Source organism: Eptatretus burgeri, chromosome 10 (assembly GCF_056783735.1).
Source record: "Eptatretus burgeri isolate ZD-2024b chromosome 10, Ebu_testis_v1, whole genome shotgun sequence".
NCBI classification, from domain to species: domain Eukaryota; kingdom Metazoa; phylum Chordata; class Myxini; order Myxiniformes; family Myxinidae; genus Eptatretus; species Eptatretus burgeri.
In genome coordinates, this window is record NC_140970.1 from 87,877,120 (window position 1) to 87,900,166 (window position 23,047).

The 23,047-nt window shown below is 45.4% G+C and overlaps 1 protein-coding gene across 5 annotated transcripts in view; it reads left to right on the forward strand.

Annotated features, from left to right (window-relative positions):
- Positions 1 to 23,047, forward strand: part of LOC147019037 (uncharacterized) — a 73,675-nt gene that overhangs the window by 27,255 nt on the left and 23,373 nt on the right. For all 5 annotated transcript variants that reach the window (XM_085899220.1, XM_085899219.1, XM_085899222.1 and 2 more), the window contains exons 8-11: positions 300 to 459; positions 4,872 to 5,050; positions 10,767 to 10,850; positions 15,173 to 15,259. In XM_085899220.1, coding sequence (XP_085755346.1) covers positions 300 to 459; positions 4,872 to 5,050; positions 10,767 to 10,850; positions 15,173 to 15,259 — 510 coding nt within the window. The remainder of the gene's footprint in view (positions 1 to 299; positions 460 to 4,871; positions 5,051 to 10,766; positions 10,851 to 15,172; positions 15,260 to 23,047) is intronic.

Genomic DNA, 23,047 nt, shown 5'->3' on the forward strand with positions numbered 1-23,047 from the left:
TAATTGTACCGGTTACCACCTGTTGCTGCACCGATTTCTCTGTGTGATACGTTGGTAATTTTCTTGTTTTGTGCTGTTTTTATTTTTTTTTATTCGTCATTTTGTAGTCGGGTCATTATGAAGTGAGGAAATGAGCATTGGCTGAAGTCTGTAAAATTACTAATTTTAAAAGTGGCTCTGATTTAAAAAGGCATAAAACTATGTGGTCAAACTTGTTATCATGGATTGAATCTTCCCTTCCATTTCTTTCTGGACTACCCATAACCCTTTGCCCGCTCTCAAAACAAACCTAATTGCAGGAGAGAAACCATTTGAATGTGATGAATGTGACAAAGCATTTGCGCAAAAGTGCCAGTTGGTGTTCCATGCCCGCACACACCACGATGTGGAGAAGCCATATTCCTGCACCGTGTGTGGATTACGATTTCCGACTTCCTCCAACCTCAAGATACACACACGGTACATCTCCCTCCACAGATGCACTACACTATTTGCATGAATGCCGTTCTTACGTGTCCGCTGCACCGACGCGTGTGGCCGCAAGTAAACGGCACAGCCGGTCAAACACCACAAATGGAGTACAGGAGAGACATTGACTAGCCATTTAATATCAGCAATCAGGAAAAGGAATGAGATTTATTGTTTCTGAAATTTTTACACAGGCTGAGGAGCAAAAGAAAATGAATTTTCTTTTCTAGTTTTCTTGGGAATAAGCATTATAAGGAAAGAAGATAGAGTACTGTACTGCATTTGAATTTAACGTTTGTTTTGGTTTTTTTGTTTTTCTCCCTCCAAATGCGGTCGCCGAGTGGTGAGGTCACTGAAATCTCACTCTAGAGTTTGTGGGTTTAATAAGGTGGGGTAGGCAGGGCAGTGGATTGAGCTTGTGTTACAATTATTTTGATGTCACCATTGAATTGTTTAAAAAAACCCAACTGGGTCAAAAATGACCTTCAAGGAAACTATAACCTCTTGTCTTGCCTGTTCTCGTATACTTGCACATTTTGTGGCCATTCTACACTTTCTGCCCTCAGAATCACCTTACATTGGCACCAAAATCCTCATTTATGATTTGCTCTTACTCCTTACTACCTACAGTGTGCAAAAAATCCCCCACCCCCCACCCCCACAATTTTTTAACATTTGGATGCCACCTCAACTTATTTCATGATACTGTCACGGATCCGGGGATCGAGGCTTGCCATGAGAAGAAGCACTTTGGTCCCTCCCAAACACCCGGTCCTGAGGCTGCCGGGCACGGATAACTCCGCGCACCGGCAGGTTGCTAAGTAACCATGAACGCCTATTGGCTCGGCCAATCCGGGCAGGGTTACACTACTTTGCGTGATACCTTACCTGTGGACAGCAAGGTAATCGAGGTCAGTGCCCTCAGCGCACACTCGGATTACTACTGAGCGTTACAGTGAGTGCGCGTTGGCTGATAAAGCAAATTATTGGGGTAGAACATCTTGTCAAACCTCACTTGTGCACTGCATTGGTTCAACAAAGGAAGACAACCGAGACAGGTTGGAAAGAACAACAAATAATTATTTTTTACAAACACACAAGCAAGCAATCATTTTTTTAAAGTATTTATAAGCAAGAAAGCAAAAAGGCACATATTAAAGAGCAGATTTAACCATAACACGTATTCTTATTCAATCTTACTAAAACAAAAGACTTGTTCATCATTCACTCAGGGGAGAAGAATAAAACAAGGACTTGAAAATAAAATAAAAGTAATGAATGGAGAAAAGGAAAGCAGTCTTTCCTTGTCTGCCTCACCTCACACAAATATACAAGAGAATGTGGAGGAAAAGGATGGGGAAGATGGGCAGTGGTGATGTGAAGTGATGGGGACAGTGATGGGAATATGGGCAGTCCCTGAGGTACCTGGACGCAGTAGGCGAGTCCTTTCTGGCATCCCAGATGTGTGAGCTAGATGTGCGACTCGCCCTCCTCTGCCTCAAATTCTTCCTCCTCAGATCCCCGTCGATGAGGTGCCGCCGTTCACCCTCCTGGTCCTTCGTGGCTGACAGGATCAAGAGGGCAGGATGACCCTCGTAGAAGGAGTATTCTTTTTCCATAGAAGCTCGACACCAACTGCTCGTGAAATTTTCCTTTCTTTTCCCTCATACGTTTTTGTTCCTTCCCTCACGAGCTTTTTCAGTCTTTTCATCTTCTCAGGCGGGCTTGTCCATTCGTTTCTCCTTTCTGCTTCCCTCAGCCTTCTGCTCTCTCTCTCTCTCTTCTGATTTCTCCCTTTTGCTTCTTCCCTTTCTGCTTTCTGAGCCGTCTGCTCGGGAGCGCTCTTCGTCCCTGCTCACGCGAGCTTGTCATAAGTCCTTCTCTTGCCTTTCTGCTTCTTCACATCAGCTTTCTTCCCCTCCTCCCACAAGCCTTCTCCCCCTCCCATTGGTCCGCAGCCGATGGGGGCGGGTGCCTGATGCCACTTGTAGAAATTGCCACGCCATTGTGAGGGAAGTTTCAACGAAACCCCCGCCCTGTCCTTTACGTGCAAAGCGCAACGAGAGCCCCCAGCCCTCTCCTTCACACGCAAAACACCCATTCACACTGTTCTGCACTGAACCACACCTGTGAGAAGCGCCGCACCTCGCAGACCACGATGACCACCAAACATCTCGAACATGCATGTGAGACACGAGCATGCATGTGAGAGCACCCGATGGGTTATTAAGCAAAGTGCGGATGGAGGGAACATGGAAAGGAACCCCGCACAACCGAGGGATGACCAAATAGCCGCGGGATTGAAGGTAAGACCGAATGGGTGAAGGAGGGACTGTTGAAAGGATGTTTGATGGAGAGGAGATTATTGGTGGACCATTGAATCGGGCCGATGGGGGTAATGGAGGGATGATTGAAAGTAACAGAGGGATTGAACAGAACAATGGTGTGAATGAGGAAATATTGAAAGTAAGAGAGGGGGATGGGGGAGATATTACAAGGGTCAAATACAGCCTAGCCAACACATGCCCACCCTGAGCAGCCCTTTGATAAGGAACCAAAGACTATCTATTACAAAGACTAATGAAATAACTGATCCTCGGGTCACCAACGTGTCCATGTATGCTCTACCCCGGGGTACGTTTTCCAAAACCAGAACATTACTTTCAAATGAAACAATATACAGTCTTCACAAACTACTTAAAAGTGATGAAGCCAAAACATGCATAAAAAAATGTGAATAAGTCAGATTTACAGAAAAAAATCAGATGATTCTCAGTTACATAAGTATTCAAACCCTTTGCCTAATTAACCCTCAATCGCTTCAGGAGCAAATTATTTGTTTGAAGGTTACAAAATAAGTGTAATAGGTTTCACCTGTATGTAATCAGTGGTTAAACTTAAAAATTAAGCTCCCCACTTATCCAAGGAGTTTTATGGTGCAACTCACTTGGTCAATCAACAAGGCAAGCATGAAGACCAAGGAGTTTTCCAAAGAAGTCAGACATAAAATGGTGGAGAAGCACCGTTCAGGAGAGGGTTATAAGAAGATTTCAAAGTCATTCATTATCTCTTTGAGTACGGTGAAATCCATCAATAGGAAGTGGAAGATGTATCATACCACCCAGACTCGACCCAGATCAGGTCGCCCATCCAAACTTAGCAGGCAGGCAAGCAGGAATCTGGTTCAGGGAGTCACTATAAACTTTGAAAGATCTGCAAGGCTCTATGTCCAAGATTGGGGGAAATGATCATCAATCAACAATATCCCGTTCCTTCACAAAGCTGGCCTCTCTGGACAGGTGGCAAGAAAGAAGCCATTCCCGAAAGATAAGCATCTAAAAGCTTGAATGGAGTTTGTGAAAACTCATCTTAATGACACTGCAGGCATGTGGAGAAAAGTTTTGTGGTCAGACGAGACAAGAATTGAACTTTTTTCTAAATTGAAAGAGTTAGATCTGGCATAAACCTAACACTACACATCACCCAGTTAATACCATCCCGACTGTCAAGCACGGTGGTAGCAGCATCATGTTATGGGGCTGATTTTCATCAGCAGGGACTGGCAAGCTTGTCAGGGTAGAAGGGACAATTGACGGTGGAAAGTACAGGAGAATCCTTGATGAAAACCTCCTTGAGTTAGTCATGAATCTGAAATTGGGTAAGAGATTCTCATTTCAGCAAGACAATGATTCGAAGCACAAATCTAAAGCCACACTGGAGTGGCTGAATAAGAAGAAAATATAAATGTTCTTGAGTGGCCCAGTCAAAGTCCTGACTTGAACCCAATTGAACATTTATGGTGAGACTTGAACATTGCAGTCCATCAATGATCTCCATAAAACTTGGCAGAACTTAGAGCAATTTTCATATGAAGAATGGGCAAACATTTCACCATCTCACTGGACAAAGCTGGGAGAGACCGACCCACAAAGATTCGTAGCAGTCATTGCTGCAAAAGGTTCTTCCACCAAGTACTGACCTAAGGGGCTGAATACTTTTACAATCAGTGAATTTTTATGTGTACATGTTTTTTGCAGGTATTCCTGACGTGTAACCTCCTTCGGCTATAACAGTGTTTGTTTTGTTTGATCTCTTCGGTTATGAATTTAAAAAAAGTTCATTTAAAAAAATTGTTTCTACAAAATTCAGCTTAATGTGGCGTGTTTGGTAGGAGTGAATACTTTTGCCTGCCACTGTATGAAAAGCAGAAACACCTTAAATACTTTCTCAGAAAAAGCCATCTCGATGTCCTGACATTCTTATTTTGCCCAAAGTGTTTTCATCATCTCACAGTTCACTAATGTTGATCACCTCACTATCTTCCAGCATTTCATGATGTCACTTCTTTGTGCCGACCTTCTCAAAGTGTCCTAATCATCTTTATCTGTCTTGCTGTGAACCAGAAAACACAGTGGAGAACGGCCATATGTGTGTGAAACGTGCGGGCAGCGGTTCACGCAAGCCAGCACACTGACATACCATGTGCGACGGCACACCGGTGAGAGGCCGTATGTGTGCGAGGCTTGTGGAAAAACGTTTGCTGTGTCCAGCTCCCTCATCATCCATGCACGCACACACACAGGTGTGTTGGAAGAAAATCTGCTTTGTACCAGTAATATTCGGAATGACTGGAGTGATAAAGTGCAACCTCACGGGATACATGTTTTTGAAAGCAATACCATAACAAATGTGCTGCAACTGTAAGATGTCTGGGGATCACTGACAGTCCTTCAAATAACCGTTAGGGTAAATATGCTGGTGTGGAACACCTGAAAACGTTCACATGCTTCAGCTTGAAAACATTGCAACTTGATCTTCGAAATTTAAACCGAAATAACGAAGTGATATTTTGTGCCCTGGGAAGACCTCATCTTGCCTTCTAATACATGCCTATTTCAACAAGTGAGTTGGTAGATTTGTAGGTTAAGTCATAAAGCACTAGTGGCGATGATGCTCCAAAAGGGTGCGGGAGAGGAAGCTAAAGCATAAAGAAATCCACTTTTAGAGTCGCGGTTCAGGCTCAGGAAAATTAGATCGACCCCAACCAGAGGGACAACCAGCTAAAACTGGTATCATTTTATTCCTGTGGATGCCTAGTTTTCAGAAAATGATGTTGTAGTTGCAGCAACTGTGTACAACATGCCAAATTAGCCCCTTCCTTGCGGACATCCATGAAAAATTGCCAGTTTCAATTATCTCCACATACATTGAAATGAGCCAAGTTCAATTCAACCAAAGTTCTTTATTTTAATTTATTTGGTGTAATAGACACTAGATAACACATTCAACGGGGTTTAGAGCTAATCCAAGGGTTGGAGGGTAAAAAAAAACCCATCAAAACTGAAAAGTTAGTGACTTTTGGTAGCGTCGGACAAATCGTCCCAAATCCTACCCCTAACAGATATTGTATCGGTGTCAGACCAACTTCTATTCCTTTTCCTGTATACCCCAGTGATGCAAAACTGACAGAGAGAGGCAAAATTGATAGTGTGGCATGTTACCCCCGGTTTGCGACAGTGCCCAAAATTGGCATCTGTGTCTACGTGTCAATCTCATTTTCATCCTGTCCTGCTGGTGTGTTATTTTGATTTTGACACTCTGTGCATGAACAGGCATCAATACAATGAAGTCCAGCAAGCTGACAATGACACTTCCTTCCATTAAAGCAGTCCTTATCTTTGCAGTACAAGTGAGTGAGGTCTCGCACCTCGATTGGAGCCGGTGGCTTTGAGAACATAGTCGGTGTAATGCCCCCATCATCACAAGCACTCCAGCCATGACCAACTGGTTGAGTTTCCTCCTGGTTCGAAATATGACTGTTACACCAGATCCTAGTCTGGTACTTAGCACCTAGGACATGCTGTTTGAACGCATCTTCCGTGGGCGGAAGCATTGAAGCTGCTTTGTCCGTCGTCGTTGCCATTAGGTAGTGCATCTCATCTAGAGTTTGGACATCTTTTCCCTTCTTTTCCATGCAGCAACAATGCAAACACCTGTGCAACGTTCCCATCATTCTCATGAAAGGTTGTCAAACCTGCGAGACTGTCAATGTGTTTGACAAGTTTGGAGTAGGCAGTCTTATTGTCGATCCTGTTCATTGAACACATCGTATCACATCCTGTCAAGGCGTGAGCAGCATGGATGCTACCACAAACTGTCAAACCAAGTTGGTCCACAATTTCATGAACTGGGATGTACCGCTCCTTGCCAGATTGTCCAGCATACATGAATACTTAGTCATTTAGCTGTCCTTTGCTTTGGTAGTACACAAGAAGGACCATGGCATCAGTATCATCACAGCAGATAATTAGGCGGTCATTGCCCTGGGAGAGACTGCACGCATGGAGAATCATCCTAGTGTCTGCTTCCTCTTGGTTGGAGTCGAGGCTCTCCAAGTATGTCACGCCTACTGAGGTCACAACCTTCACAAGTTTTCCATCAGTAAATCCCCCTGCCAAAATGATACATTTATCATGTGGGATGTACTCCCCTGCATGATCTACAATGTATTAACTGATGTAATTGGCAAGACATGCCTTGTTGCTGGCCACTTTCAGAAACCTGCGATAGTTTGGGACCTGTCTGTTTTCCTGGATTTGGTACGTGGGTAATTCTGAAACAGAGGTACCCTGGCGTTGCCTCTCTGCTGCTTTGATGGACGATGGATGATCATAGCGGTCGAAGACGATGGTGACAGAGCTCAAATCCAGGGAAAGATTTGTCAGCAGCCGTACTGTTCGTTTTTGCACAATATCTGCCAAATCTTTGAACGTACGCAAGTGGTTTTTATTTAATCAGACAGGGTTTTAGTGCTTCAGCCTTTGCCCTGGCAGCTTTGATATTTCGTTCTGAAACATAGTGACCATAGCATGTCTTATGATATTTTCAATCATATGCAAACAGGTCTGTAATTGACAACATTTGCATGTGAATTTTTTTGTCGTCTCTTCCCAGTGCTGCTGCGATGACACGTTCACGTGTTGATACCCCAGTGCCCACATAAATGTTTGTCAGCTTTTCTTTTCTGGCGCTTGATGACCCACAGATGAAATAATCAGTTCTGATGTTAAACATAGACGTATCAGTTTGTCACAGTCTTGTTGGCCCAACCGTCTCCGGCGTGTCACTACATGCGCTAACGGAAGTACCAGACGAAGTCTGATTTTGCGCATACTTTAGATGACTGGCAGACGTATCCCAAGCCCTGCATTTTGTGTGGTATCTTGCAACAAGAGTTCCATTTAAAATGTCATCTTTGATTTCCAGAATTCTCTCATGTACATCATCCTAACATATTTCTGTAGTACAAATAACAGCTTTCACACCTTCCAACGTTGGACTTTTGACAAATGGACAGCTGGAGTTGAGGGGTTGACAGCATATCACACAGTTGTCAGGGTTACTTCTTCGCCTCCTCTTTGTGGGTGGTTCATGGGAGAGGTAAATCTCCTTTCCTGAAAGACGCACAGCCTGGCCTCACACATACATTCATACACCAAACTTGGAGTCGAGGTTGAACACGCACGAGCCCAAAGAGGGCAAGCAAATCCTATGTGACCTAAGTTTACAAGATACAGCACGAAGCAAATGAATTATGCACATATGAACATATTAATGAAAGTCAGCCAAAAGTTAATACTGTACAGCTGAAGTTGTTTGGAGGGACGAGGTTGGCTGACCCGGGATTCAAAATCAAAATGCAAGGTTACTAATTAATGAGGGAAGAAGGCCTTATTACATGCCACAACCTGCTCTGTGTCTTCAAAGAGACCTTATGATTGTTTTGAACACAGAATTCCCCTAAAAGTCACAGATAACACAGACAAGCCGGTAGGCGGACATGGGAAGTCGACTACCCAATAGGACATGACGTGATGGGCCCTTTCGATGGGGAATGACCTGAGGATTAAGCACAAAAAAATTCATGATTCTAGCTTCAAGGGTTAATGCTGCAGATTGTTTTTTCGTTAAAATACCCCCACATTTAGAGGTTTTTTGGCCGTTGCTAGGCAACGGAGGGGTCCATAGCAACGCTTCTTTCTCACACATAACTAGGACATACCATGAACCTCTACCATACCAGTTTCATATATCTGACTCATAGTCTCTGAGATATAACGAACTTCGTTTTTTTTTATTGTTTTCGACCAGGGTTCATTCAAAGTCTATCTTCTCCGACAGTTTTCATAGGATCCGGCTGGAATTTTTTGACCATATGGCTGAATGTACTGCCCATAGTCGCTCGTGGCCCGATTTTTTTTTTTTTTGAAAAAATTAATTTTTGAGATTTTTTTTTAAATTTCAAAGGTCCGTTGCTAGGCAATTGTGGTGTCCATAGCAACGGTTATCATTTGCACACAACTAGGTCATGGTATGAACCTACCAACCAAGTTTCATCGAAATCGTCATTGTATTAACGGAGCACTGGACCAAACAGACATACATACATACATACAGACAGACAGACAAACATATCGATGGAAATACTGATAATAAGGGTAGAAAAAAAAAATCTCAAAATTTTTTTTTTTCGACGAGATCGACTACCTAAAAATTTACCTGCAATCGGCAGAGCGCTCGTCTTTGGTCGGCAAAGATCAAGATGGCTGGAGCTGACACACGTGCACTCTGGGGAATGCCACAATCACCAAAACAACAGCCGTGCGCAACTGGATACCGAATCATGCGCCCGTACAAACTCATAAGAGACCGGCTGTTCCGAGAAGCGGAAACACCCCACCGGACTCACGGATTCGGATAAAGATAAGATTCTCCAAAGGTTAAATAGATGGCGGCACCTACATAGCCTTGTAGAACTAAGACCAATATTTTGAGGGGTCATTTGTAATTTTAGGTCCACTGTTTGCAAAGTAACAATGATTTCAATTCATCCCACCCCTTACAGTGGACCCAATATTTTTACATGGATGTCCGCAAGGAAGGGGTTAATTTGGCATGTACACAGTTGCTGCAACTACAACATCATTTCCTGAAAACTAGACATCCAGAGGAGTAAAATGATACCATTTTTAGCTGGTTCTACCTCCGGTTGGGGTATCTTCTAAAACAGAGGCCTTTTTCAGTCCAGGCCGCTACTCTTATTTGTTTTCATCTGTGGTTATTCCATCCATTATAACCTACGAGCAGAGTACCTGCCCTACGGGCAATCTTGTTCTGAGCCTACAACACGTTCTTGTGAAGCATACCTTTATTTGGGCAGTGTATAGGCAACTGACAGCTCCGCAATGCCAAAATAATATAAAATAATCCATGTAGTTATGTGCATAAAGAAAAAAACATACATACAGCTTATAATGCAAAACACCTCACTACGCTGGAACACGCGGAGACAGGAATACTGCTCTGTAAATGGTGGGAATTTGCCTCTACCTGGAGGCAGTGCTCCACAATAACATTTACACTGAGAAAGAATCTGCACCCCCCCCCGAACCCCTCCCCCCCACCCCAAAGACCACCGGCAAAGATAAAAACCACCTTATATATTAATTGGGGTCATGCTGATCCGATATAGCAAGTCTGGATGAAATCAGCCCAGAACTGTCGGAGGAGTAGTGCAACAAACACCGGTCTGTGAATTATAGTAAGGATTCTGATAGATGCACCAAATTACCATCCTCATTCGCATTATTGTACTTGAACAATCTGTGTTCGACTTGCACCGTGCGAGCTGTGTATTTGTGATTATTATATCCCTAAAAGGGGTTGCCCGGGGGTGGGGTAGGGAGGGGGGAGGTTCCTGGCGCTGCCTGGCTGGGTGAGCTTTTCCTGGCAGTGGCAAAATTTGGTGGAGATTGGCCCAGCTGTTCCTTTTCGATGATTTCCAGACGTACACACAATACATACAAATAATTTCCTTGTTGGGGGCGAGTGGTAATCCTGGGGGGGGGGGGGAGGTAGGGGGGACTTGGTGCCCTTGACTTTTACCCCCAGTACTTATGCAAAATCATTTGGAGATTGGCCCAGCCATTTTATTTCTTTCATTTTCAGAACTACATAAGGGTGGGGTGTTTGCCCTGGGGAGGGTAGCCCAAAACCTTGCCCAGATTCTGAAGTTCCATCACAAATTTTGGGGCCTCTAGGTGCTACGGTTCAGCTGTGAAAGAATAATGTAAAAACACTTGAGAATATTCATATACAAGATGGATAAGGTGATTGTAGAATGGAGTTTTTACATTATTCCCGCATTACTTGCTCCTTGCATTACCTTCAGCAGCTGTTGTTCTTCAACAGCTGAATCTCACCCTGTGTGTCCCCTCTTTTGTGGTGTGGCATTGCAGGAGAGAAACCATACAGCTGCTCACAATGTGGTCGCCATTTTGTCTCCTCTGGAGAGCTGGACAAGCATTCACGAAGTCATGGAGGTAAAGCACACTGCGAGGTTGTCGGTTTATGTTGGCCGAACACATTGTTATTGGTGAAAGCGTATACCAGCATCCCTTCTGTTCATCTCCTCTTTCAAAACCGTTAAGAGTGACTTTAACCACCAGGGGGAGATAATGGACATTTTTAGCTCACCTCGACTTTAGTGTCTGTAGGTGAGTGAGTGAGTGTCGGTCTGTCAGTCTGTAAACACATCAGTCATTATCGCTTGAACCAAACACACGGTTTTTCTGAAACTTGGCCACAAGCTTCATATCTGATGCCATCATTTTGATGAAACTTCACCACAACCTTCATCAACCATGATGTACCAAAGTGTATCGACCGCATCAAAATCTGCACTTCTTAAAGGAGAGAGTAGTTTTGACCCCTCCTCCCACCTCCCACAATATATGCTCCCTTCTCTGAAACTACATGCCCAATTTCGATGAAACTTAACTACAACCTCCATCACCTGTGAAAAAGTTTATTCATGGCATTAAAAAAAAAAACAGGTTCCATTGGGGTCTGCGCAGGGGGTTTGAGTGACTGTTGTTCCTCATCCAGGTGAGATTCAGGACATGCAGTCCTATTTTTATTTTTGGGTGGGACTTTTTAAAAAATTCTGATTGAGGTCAGGAAAGGTATCCCTGTTAGTCTAGATATTTTATTTACACATTCTGCTGATGTTCATTTCAACGTCGCATTTTTTTTTTCTCGACGAGAGTAACTGATACCGAACCAATCTCATGCAAAATAGTACACTGGGTAGTTTACCATTGCCTTCATTGATGCAGGACAGAAGTTCTGGTTTTGGTTATGGTTAGGACAAAATTGCTATCGTTTTTGTTTTGAATGATGTGAGAGATCTTATCTTTAACTTCCACATCATAGCATCCAGCATGGAGGAACAGCCGGCTTAACGTCCCCTCTAAAACAAACAGTTCTTTTTTTAAAATGTAGAACCACACCTAATGAGCACCAAGCTCATAAGTTTGCAGTTGGATGCTCTTCCATCTGGAACCACACGCAGATGGAACATCTCGAAGTTGAGCGGCACTGCCTCTGAGCTGCGCAGTAAGCTTGTGATGCACAATCGGAATACCAGATTCGTGATTTACATCAACATTCCTCTTGCCTTGTAAAAGAGTACATGCCGAGAAATATAGGTTAGCTGTGTGTGCGGAGGCGCAGTTTTACAGTTTTACCAGACTCAGTGGTGTAATGGTTGGAGCATCCACTCCGAGTCCGAACGGTCGACAGTTCAAACCCCAGCCGAGTCATACTGAAACGGAAGATCAAGAAGGAACCCAAATAAGTAAAGAGCAAAGATGGAATCATCAGGAGGAACCTGGACGGGATTCGGGTTTCAGCCGCTACTCCACCACCCTCAAACCCATCCAGGCACAGCCAAGTGAGCCTTACAGAAAAATTGTTGCAAGAATTCACTTCTCCTTCGAGAGATAGATAACGAAAGAGAAGAATAGAGAGTAAAAGAGATGAAAGAGAAGAAAAAGCAAGAATTAGTATGAATAAAGAGAATTATGAACTAAATAAATAAATAGATAAGAATTCGAAAGAATTGTGAAAGGAACAAATAACAAAGATGGCGGGAAGAACCCGGAGATATAGATTTCAGCAGTTACTTCCCAGGCTCCAATGCAGCAACATGTACAAGCTGTTGGACTTTAAAAAAAAAAAAAAATAATAAAAGGCTTGACAAATGGTACGTGCTGCTTCCTTGCTTGATGTTCAGCATTTAAAAGGTTAAGATCACAGACGATACTCATACATTGGCATCCATGGAGAGGAGGAAATTCCTCCTGAAGAAATGCCCCGCTGAGTGTGGTGAGAAAAGTAGCGACAAGTTGTGACCGCTGCTACCCAGAGTTCCCTGGGAAGTGACAGCACTTCCCTCAAGCTCAATCCGGCTGTGTTTATCTCGTCTATTAGTCATGTGGGTGTGTGCGTTCAAAACTTGTTTTAAATTTTACTAATAAAGTGGGAGTGACAGGAACTTAAAATCTGGTTAATATGGTGACTGAGGTGAAGCTTCCCACTTCCAGGACTCAGCACGGATGTCTAATTTGCTGAAACTTTCTGCCATCCTTGGTCCTAGATGCCAACATTTTATTTCCTGAAACAAAACAAATAACATGAGAAACTTGATATTTTCCAACCGTTTCAGTAAATAACTCGAAGGGCACTCGACCTCCGTCACGTAATGCCTGGTCCACGAGAACATATCGGGCCCAATCAATACATTTTTGAGATATCGTGCTATATATAATCGGTTGAGCCCTATCTCTCAATGGTGAAGAATCACTTTTAAAATTAAATAACTCTCGTATCCAGAACCAGATTCAGATCTTCACCAAAATCGAATCGATTCGTCCTTGCGACACACCCAACGTGTCCGCCAAGTTTTGTCTGAATCCGTCCGCAACTTTTTGAGATATCGTGCTATATATCATTTTGCCCCTATTTCTCAATGCTGAAGAATCACTTTAAAAGTATACTAGCCGGATCTGGATATTCACCAAAATCTAATCAGTTCATCCTTGTCACACACCGAACCTGTCCACAAAATTTCATCCGGATCCATTCACAACTTTTTGAGGTGTCCTGTACACAGACAGACAAGCCGGTAGGCGGCGATGGGTCAACGAGCATGGAAACTATAAGATATAGAGCAAAATGGATGTCATATAGCGGATAGGGGATCACCTTAAGATGATGCATATCAAATCTCATCCAGTTCCATCTACTGATGACTACTTGGGATCCATTTGAATGAAAAGTACCGAAAATGCGGTTTGAAATCGAAAATCCCCAAAGTTCGAGGGGGTGCTGTGGGTGAACAAAGATCTAAATCGAAAATCCGGCTCGATCGTTTGTGCACAATGTATTCCAGACGATTAGTGTGAATTTTCATGACCATCCGACCATAACCCCTAGGAGGAGTAGCATTTGGCGCGAAGGCACCTCCAGCTCTCGCATATTATCGATTTTTGCACTAATTGACCTTTGACCCCTGACCTGAGCGAAATCGGTCAATATGTCCTGAGGCAAAGTTGTAGTACTCATTGAGTACCATGAACCTGCAAAGTTTCATTTGTATCGATGCACTCACCTGGTCGCTAGGGGGCCTTCAATTTTCGCCAATTTTCGTGCATACCCTAATTGTAGGGGGTGCTGCGGGTAAAGTATTCCATATATCACAAAAACCAGAATATATTTGATAGAGCATCACCTGTAGATCATTCGTGCCAAATTTCATAACCCTACGTGGGATAATGGCTTTCGGAATTGATTTCGCGTGAACGGTACCGATGTTGAAGGTTTTTCGGTTGTTGCGAGAGAACCAAAGCATCCCTAGCAACCGTCACAATTTCCAAAGCACTATGTCATAAGATGTACCTACCACCCGAGTTTGGTCAGAATCCGCCCACGTTTACTACCAATTATGCTGATGACAAACGAACAAACATCCAAACAAACAGACAGAATTACTGACAATAAGGGTCACCTATTTCGGCGACCCAACAAAAAGGGGTGAAAACATAACCTCCTTCAGCTTCGGTGGCAGAGGTAATGACAGTTTACTTGCAGATGTTTGCAAATGACAGTTTACTTTCAAAAAGTTGACTTGCATACTTGCAAATTTGTTAATAAAGAGTCTCGAGGCCTTTTACTAAAATGTTACAAGCAGGCTGTGACAAAATCTTTCGGGTGACCCTTGTAGGTGGGTTAATTTCTTGCATAGAAAACGAGTCAAGACTGAAAGGGTGAAATTGAATTATCATATTTGTGTGAAAGTTTTCGGAAGAGATTTGTTTACCTCTGCCACCAAAGGTAGACAGAAGTTATCGTTACACCCCTGTTTGTTTATCTGTCTATTTGTTTGCCTGTGAGCAGGATATCTCAAGAAATTGTGGACGGATTTAGATGGCACTTGTTGGACAGGTTGCGTGTGTGACGAGGACAAAATGATTAGATGTTGGTGAACATCCGAATCTGGATCCGTGAAGTTGTTTTTTTTAATTATTTCTTGAGAGATGGGCCAAAAATGATAAATAACGTTATATTTCAAAAAGGTGTGGACGGATTCGGACAAAAGTTGGTTGATGAGTTGGGTAGGTGACAAGAACAAGCCGATTTAGGTTTTTGGTTAGTCCGGATGCAGATTTGGCCCCATCAGTGGGATTCAAAAGGTAAACCGTTCAGCCTGGTGGAGGTACGTGCTCTACCGAGTGCCGTTATAGTCTTACAATGTACTGTATTAATAATGTTTTTTTTCCCCCTTTTGGCCAATGGTTTACAGGTCAACGTCCTTTTGTTTGCGACTTATGTGGTATCTGCTACTCCCATGGAAAGTACCTTCAGAAGCACCTTTTGCACATGCATTCTGGTAAGTTTTTCAATCACCAGGTTAAAAAATTTAAATACTTCTACTGATGATACTTTTTCTTGAGCTTGACTATATTGCTTGCCGTTTCTGGTTGCACTACCTTTAGATGTGGATTTACTTCACTCCGATTATTTAGTGTCTAGCTGCCATAACGATCTTTAATTGACAATTGCTAAATGTTGCTGTGCTTACTAAGTCCTTGAAAGTTCACTGCCTGCTGCTAGTACGTTTTTGTATCTTTGATTTGTTCCTTCTTTGGCTTTTCCTTCTCCATCCCTGCTCTCTGCCCTTCTTCTTCACCCCATAATAGGTCATTGAAGCATTTTAAGCTTCTATTATATTGTGGCTCCTTACATCTTGTTCAAGTTCTGTAGTGTTAATTGTTCATCTTGATCATGTACATTCCACATGGTTGATTCCTTCCTCCGATCCCACACTCCTCTATGTCCGTTCTCTGCTTCCCTTCTGCTCTTTATTTCTTCTCTTTCCTTCACTAAATAATCTATTTTAAAAACGCAAACAAAAATTTCATGTTAAAAATAAATTCTCTTGCAATCTTTGTTTCCCCCATCTTCACGTGTTTTTTTATTCCTCCCCTCTCCTGCTCCTTCCCATCCTCCCACCCCACCTTCCTTTTCATCTCCAGTTTCTCCAATTCCTCTCTCTCTCTCTCTCTCTCTCTCTCTCTCTCTCTCTCTCTCTCTCTCGCTCTCTCTCTTCCTCTCCTCTCCTCTTCTCTCTCTCTCTCTCTCTCTCTCTCTCTCTCTCTCTCTCTCTCTCTCTCTCTCTCTCTCTCTCTCTCTCTCTCTCTCTCTCTCTCTCTCTCTCTCTCTCCCTCTCCCTCTCCCTCTCCCTCTCCCTCCCCTCCCCCTCTCGCTCTTCCTCCCCTCTCCCTCTCCTTCTTCCTCTTCCTCTTCCTCTTCCTCTTCCTCTTCCTCTTCCTCTTCCTCTTCCTCCTCCCCTCTCTCCTCCTCTCTCTCTCTCTCTCTCTCTCTCTCTCTCTCTCTCTCTCTCTCTCTCTCTCTCTCTCTCTCGCTCTCTCTCTCTCCCTCTCTCTCTCCATCCTCTCGCTCTCCATCCTCGCTCTCCATCCTCTCTCATCTCCATTCTCTCATCTCTATCCTCTCTCTCCATCCTCTCTCTCCATGCTCTCTCTCCATCCTCTCTCTCCATCCTCTCTCTCCATCCTCTCATCACCATCCTCTCATCACCATCCTCCTATAGTCCTCCGACCCCTTATCAGCCTTCCACCATGCTCTTTCCCGGTTTCCCTTCTGCCTTCCTGGGGAGTAAAATAGATCCATTCATAACTATCCACCATGCAGGTAAAGTGTAGCTTTGCTGTTCGTCTCCAATAATCCTACTTTTCACTCCAACAGTGTGTGTGGCTGCATTGTACATTTAGATATCCTGAGATGGAAAACATCTTGCCATAAATGCAGACTTACAGGTCCATATATCTCTATCAACCTCCGCCCATCCCTCCTGCTTCTTCTACACTTGCTCCTACCCCCACCGTCCCTGCCCATGGCTCCAGCACTGTCCCAGTCTGTGACCCTCATCACCTGCATCCTCCCCCTCATGGCCTTAGCCCCCAAATCCACCCCTCTCCCTCATTCAACTACCCATTCTTCCACCACCTTCCTTCCCTCCTTTGGCATACCCAGCCATTTACCACCCAATTTGTTCTATCAGGCCCACTAACACCAGAGGCTTACATTCAAATCTCATACATCCCTCCCTACAGATTGCTACCTTTCTCCAGATAGTGACGTTGTTGCAGTCCACATCATAAGCTCCCTTTCACACAGTCCTTGCTGTGCTCTATACCCACAATCCCTGTGCAATATTTCTGGATCCATGTTCCTCTCCATGGTAATGGTGTTTCATTGTGTGGTCTACTGCCCTCCTAACTGTGATGACTCCTCTCAGCCAACTTTGACTCCCTTATATCCTCCAATCCCAACTTTCTCTTCCTAATCTTCAGTGATTTCAGCTGTCACCATTTCTGTCAAAGCTTATTGTAGCCAAGACCTCATGTGACACTTTTGCTGTTGGATTCCCAACTTGTATTTCCCTACTAGCTGCCACTATTGACTTGGCTTGATAATATCCAATTTTTCCCTCAAACCTTTCTTGCTCTTCCTCTACTCCACTTGGCTGGTGGGAGCCAAGCACGTTCAGGAGATGCATGATCTTCAGGGATCCACCAAGGTACTACCATGTCTGGCAGTTTAGTCAGGCAGATTGTTCTGGCCTGCAGACCACTATAATCTTCTTCCACAGACTGGTCCACTATCTCGTCATCTCTGGTCATAGACAGTGCCTGGGTCTCTCTTTCCACCAAAAGACTTTCTCTTCCATCAGTTCATGCCTTCATGCCTCTAGGTATTCTGCTTAACATGTCATCCAGTTCATTCCATCTTGGACATGGTGCTTCTGCTATGTCGGAGTAATGGATGGATGTCTTCATCTCAGTGGAGTGATCAGAGCTACCCCGATGGACGTCTCCCATGCATTTGATTCTGTCTGGTGCCTCACCTTGATTTTCACACTGATAGATAATGGTAATGTTGTAATAGTCCTGATTTTCAAACTGTCAGCATGCTGGTGTCCCTCAAGGTGATGTTCTGGAACCAATACTGTTTTGGGATAGATGTCACTGACACGTCTTCATCACTGGAAAATCCATCGCATCACTTTGCAGATCACTCCACTCTACGTATGATAGATATACACCCCTCTGCTAGGCAGGCTGCAGCAGGATCTCTCTTTTTTTTTGCTTGGTAGGTGTTGTCGTCCAATAGACAAGCCATGTGACCCTATGAAGACCATTGATAAACAGGTGACTCCCACATTGCAGAAATTATGAGATGTAAACGACCTCACAAAACAACAATGAGACGCGAAGAGACCAACCGACTCCATCATTCCGCGCTTCCACGGGTGACCAAAGATTCACAAGGTTGATGTCCCACTACAACCCATCTTAGTCCCCTGAGGAGCACCCACCTACAATCACGCTAAGTGTCTTTGTGTGAGATCTTATCCCTTATCCCGCCAACTCAAACACTTAACAACCCATTCAGAACACAATGTAAAGAACGCCAAAGACTTTATCGACCGATTCAGAAATGTCCACCTCAAGAGTGATGAAATTACGGTCTCTTTCGGCGTTATGTCGTCATTCACATCCATAGCCATCAAACTATCAACACAGACCTCAGAACAGTACATCACCAATGACCAAGAACGAGCCAGCAACAGCCTCCTCAGCTCTGGTCATCTCATGTCACTTATTTAACTTTTCCTCAAATGAACATACTTCGTATTTGACAGTGCTATATACCATCAACATGAAGGAACCCCGATAGTCTCACCCCACTCATGGCTCATCACAGAATTGGTGATGCAACACTTTGAAGAACTAACGCTATACAATGAGTCTTCTCTGTAACAGCTTGGCTGCGGGTCTCAAACCACGGGTCCCGTCATTGGCCGTCCGCTGGTGTGGACGGCACTTTGCTCTTGCCGTCACACCCCATGTGGTGTGACCATAAAAAGGTCATCTACACCTTCCGGGCTTCTACAGCGCATCTCGCTGTCACGGCCTACACGCACATGCGGACAGTTCATACTGATCTGAAGGTGCTTTATTTGTTCCATTTTCACAAACCCTCCACCTGGTCTCACCTTTCAAACAGGAGGTGTTGCACTGGACGACCTTATCCTGGCTATCACAAAGGTTAGCTCTCACTGCCTCTACGGTGCACATATTACATACAATGAAACTGAAGACCAAGAAAGAACCCGAAGAAGTAAAGAGCAAAAATGGAGTCATCAGGAGGAACCTGAATAGGATTCGGGTTTCAGCCGCTACTCAACAACCCTCAAACCCATCCAGGTGCAGCCAAGTGGGCCCTACAGAAAAAAATTCTGCAATAATTCACCTCTCTTCAGCCAGATAGATAAAGAAAGAGAGGAATAGAGTAAAAGAGATGAAATAGAAGAAAAAAAAAAAGCAAGAATTAGAATGAATAAGGAGAAATGTGAAAAAGCCACCCATCCATATTTCAGGCTACTTACTCTCATTATGAAGGTGCCTTTTTATTTTGTCAGGTCAGGTTCGATCTGTGACCTGCTACAGGTACCATGTAAACCTGTACTAACCTGTTCCATGGTCGGGTTGTCGGCGACTAAACCGTCTCCCCCACCAGGTTTTCTGGTGAGGAGGGTGTTTGGATATGGACACCCAGCAGGATTAAAAACAAAACCTGTCAAAGGGCGGAGGAGCTCCTTGTGAGCCAACGGCCATCCATATCTAGTGCCCAACTGTGTCTGCGGACGTCCTCCTGCAGTTGGGTTACTTCTTATTAGGAGGTTGGTGGCAGGATTTGCACTCCAGCCACCGTAAAACGCTTCATTCCGCAAAACGCAAAAACGCAAAAAATCTGAAAACCCACTCCGTGGGGAGTACCTCCTGTGCAGCTTCCCTTCGCAGGGCAGCTCACCGGATGATGGGATTGGGGCAAAGCCTTCGGGACCCCCAATCTTTGATAGGAGGGAAACCACGGGGTAACATCCCTGGGTCAGATTGCGGGAGAGTGTGTCGGAGTGGTGCTGAGGTGTCATCCACCAGACGGCGGTCTCCTTGGGTTAACCTGAGGCGGTCCCTTCGGGTGGGTGCCTGGAATGTCCTATCCCTAGAGAGGATGATCACCTGTCTCTATCATCTGAGCTCAAGCGTTTGGACATCAGGATTGCAGCTCTCTCTGAGGTTCGGAGACCGGATTGCGGCGAGATAATGGTGGGTGGTGACACCTACTATTGGTCTGGTCGCTCTGATGGTTACCATACCCAAGGGAGTTGCTGTAGCTGTGTCCAATAAGCTGACCCCAATGATAATTGAGGTAACACCGGTCAACGAGCGTATTATGAGATTAAGGATTCGTCACTCCTTAGGTGTCATTTCCCTGGTCTCTATTTATGCTCCGACTGAGGCGAGTGATCTTACCGTGAAGGACGCATTGTACGCCACACTCGAGTCTGTGGTTGATCAGTGCCCCAGGACGAGATACACTTCTAGTCTTGGGGGATTTCAATGCATCGACTGGAACTGATAGGGATGGTTATGAGGTGTGTGTTGGTCCCCATGGGTCAGGAACTATGAACCAGAATAGCACTAAGTTCCTTGACTTTGCAGGAAGTCATGGACTTAGGGTGGCTGGTTCATGGTTTCAGCGCCCGCAAGCTCATCGCTGGACTTGGTATTCCAACGCTGGCGGTGTGGCAAAGGAGATTGACCATGTCCTCATTGGACGGTCGTTGGAGGATGATCCAGAACTGCAGGGTCTGCGGAGTGCTCAGTTCCTCAATACTGACCACAGGCTTGTTGTAGCAACTCTAAAGCTGCACCTTAAATCCTGGAGAATGGTACCATCCCAGCCTAGGCTGGATGTTGCCAAGCTCAGGGATGAGAGAGTAGCTGAGGAGTTTGCGAACAGGCTGAGTGGACACTTGGGGGGTCTGGGTGCTTTGGGGGTCCTGAAGAGTTGTGGAGCACCTTCAAGACCACCGTCCTTGATGTTGCCGGTGGATGCCTTGGAGTTCACCGCAGGGCAAAGAAGAATTTTGTCTCTCAAGGGACACTGGATACCATTGACCAGAGTCGCAGGGCCAGGCTGAATGGCAGAGCTGAGCTGTTCAGGGAGCTGAGGCGTAAAACTGTACGTGCACTGAGGGTGGACAAGGAGGCCTATGTGCGAGGAATCTGTGAGGGGGTAGAGCATCACCTGTGGACAGGTGATTCTCGTCCCGCTTACAGGGGAATTCGCGCATTACGTTCATCCAAGCCCATCCCTCGGAGCACTGCAGTTCGAGCAGAGAGTGGTAGGCTCTTGACAGAGGAGTCTGAAGTGAAGGCCCGCTGGGCTGGTTACTTTGAGCGGTTGCACCAGGCTGATCCCCCAGCTGTCGAGTTGGACGTCAAGGGTGTTACAATCCCTGTTGCTGACCCTCGAATCAACTGTGGTCCACCATCGCTTGTGGAAACACGGGCTGCGGTGAACCAGTTGAAACGGGGCAAAGCTCCAGGGATCTGTGGCATCCATGCCGAACTTCTCAAGGCTGGTGGAAATGCTGCACTCGCGTCGTTGCATGCAGTTTTGTGCTCTGCCTGGAACACAGGCATCATCCCAACTGACTGGAAGAGGGGCCTTGTTGTCCCTCTCTGGAAAGGGAAGGGTGATCGCCAAGACTGCAACAACTACCGAGGGGTGACGCTGCTCTCAGTGCCGGGCAAGGTCTTTGCTCGGATAATTCTTGATAGGGTTCGCCACCATCTGCTTGAGCACCAGCGTCCAGAGCAGTCAGGCTTTACACCAAAGAGGTCAACGATTGACCGTATCCTTGCACTTCGTGTCCTCACCGAACGCAGACGAGAGTTTCGGCAGGGGCTGCTTGCAGCCTATGTTGATCTCTGTAAAGCGTTCGATTCAGTGAATCGGGATGTCCTCTGGAGGATTCTTGGTCTTCGTGGGGTGCCACCAAAACTGATCGATCTGATGTCTGAACTCTACTCTGGTACTGAGAGTGCTGTGAAGTGTGGTGGTACCATCTCTGACTTATTTCCAGTTGTTACTGGAGTTCGTCAGGGGTGTGTACTTGCCCCCACACTTTTCAGCACTTGTATGGACTGGATTTTTGGGAGGATGTCGGAGAGATCAAGTTGCGGTGCATCGTTTGGCAATGTCAAGATCTCGGACCTTGATTTTGCAGATGATGCAGTCATCTTTGCGGAGACTTTAGACATCCTCTTGGGGGCCCTCGAGGTGCTGAATGAGGAGTCGGCCCCGTTGGGATTACGGATTTCTTGGGTCAAAACAAAGATCCAGGCTTTCGGTGACATCTTGGATGCTGCTGTCCTGTCTGTGTCTGTTTGTGGTGAGGATGTTGAGGTCGTGGATAGATTCACTTACCTTGGCAGTGATATTCATGTCTCCGCAGGTTGTGAGCCGGAGGTCAATAGACGTCTGGGTCGGGCCTGGGGAGTCATGGATTCACTGGATCATGGGGTGTGGCGCTGCCGGTACCTGTGCGGGAGGACGAAAGTCCGAGTCTTCAGGTCCTTGGTACTTCCAGTCTTGCTCTATGGGTGCGAGACTTGGACTTTGACCAAGGATCTGAGACGGAGACTTAATTCCTTTGGTACCAGGTCTCTTCGGAGAATCCTTGGCTATCGCTGGTCGGATTTGTGTCCAACGAGCGGTTGCTGAGAGAGACTCGGATGAGATTTGTTACCTGCATAGTCCGTGAGCGTCAGCTGCGGCTGTATGGACATGTGGCTCGTTTTCCTGACGCTGATCCTGCTCACCAGATTCTCTCAGCGAGGGAGTCTCATGAGTGGAGGAGGCCAGTGGGCCGACCACGTGCCTCATGGTTGCAGCAGGTTGACCATCATCTCAAGGAGATGGGGATGGGCCTGGCATCTGCCTGGGGGATGGCCAGACGGAGGCCCCTGGAGTACCGGCGGAAAGTGGACGCAGCGACGCGCTGTTCTGGCACATGCTCCCATACCTGACCTGACCTGACCTTTTTATTTTAAAAGAGGGAAAAATCAAAACATTTAAACAGCTTGGGATGTGCACCTTGACCCCATGGCCAAAACACAGAGTCCAACAACACTGTCCCATTGGCATACACATGCCCCTCAGCCCAAAGGCTGGAGCACATGGTCAGTCAAACCCCAAAGGGCCAGAATATGCATGGTCATACAATTGGACCCCTCCT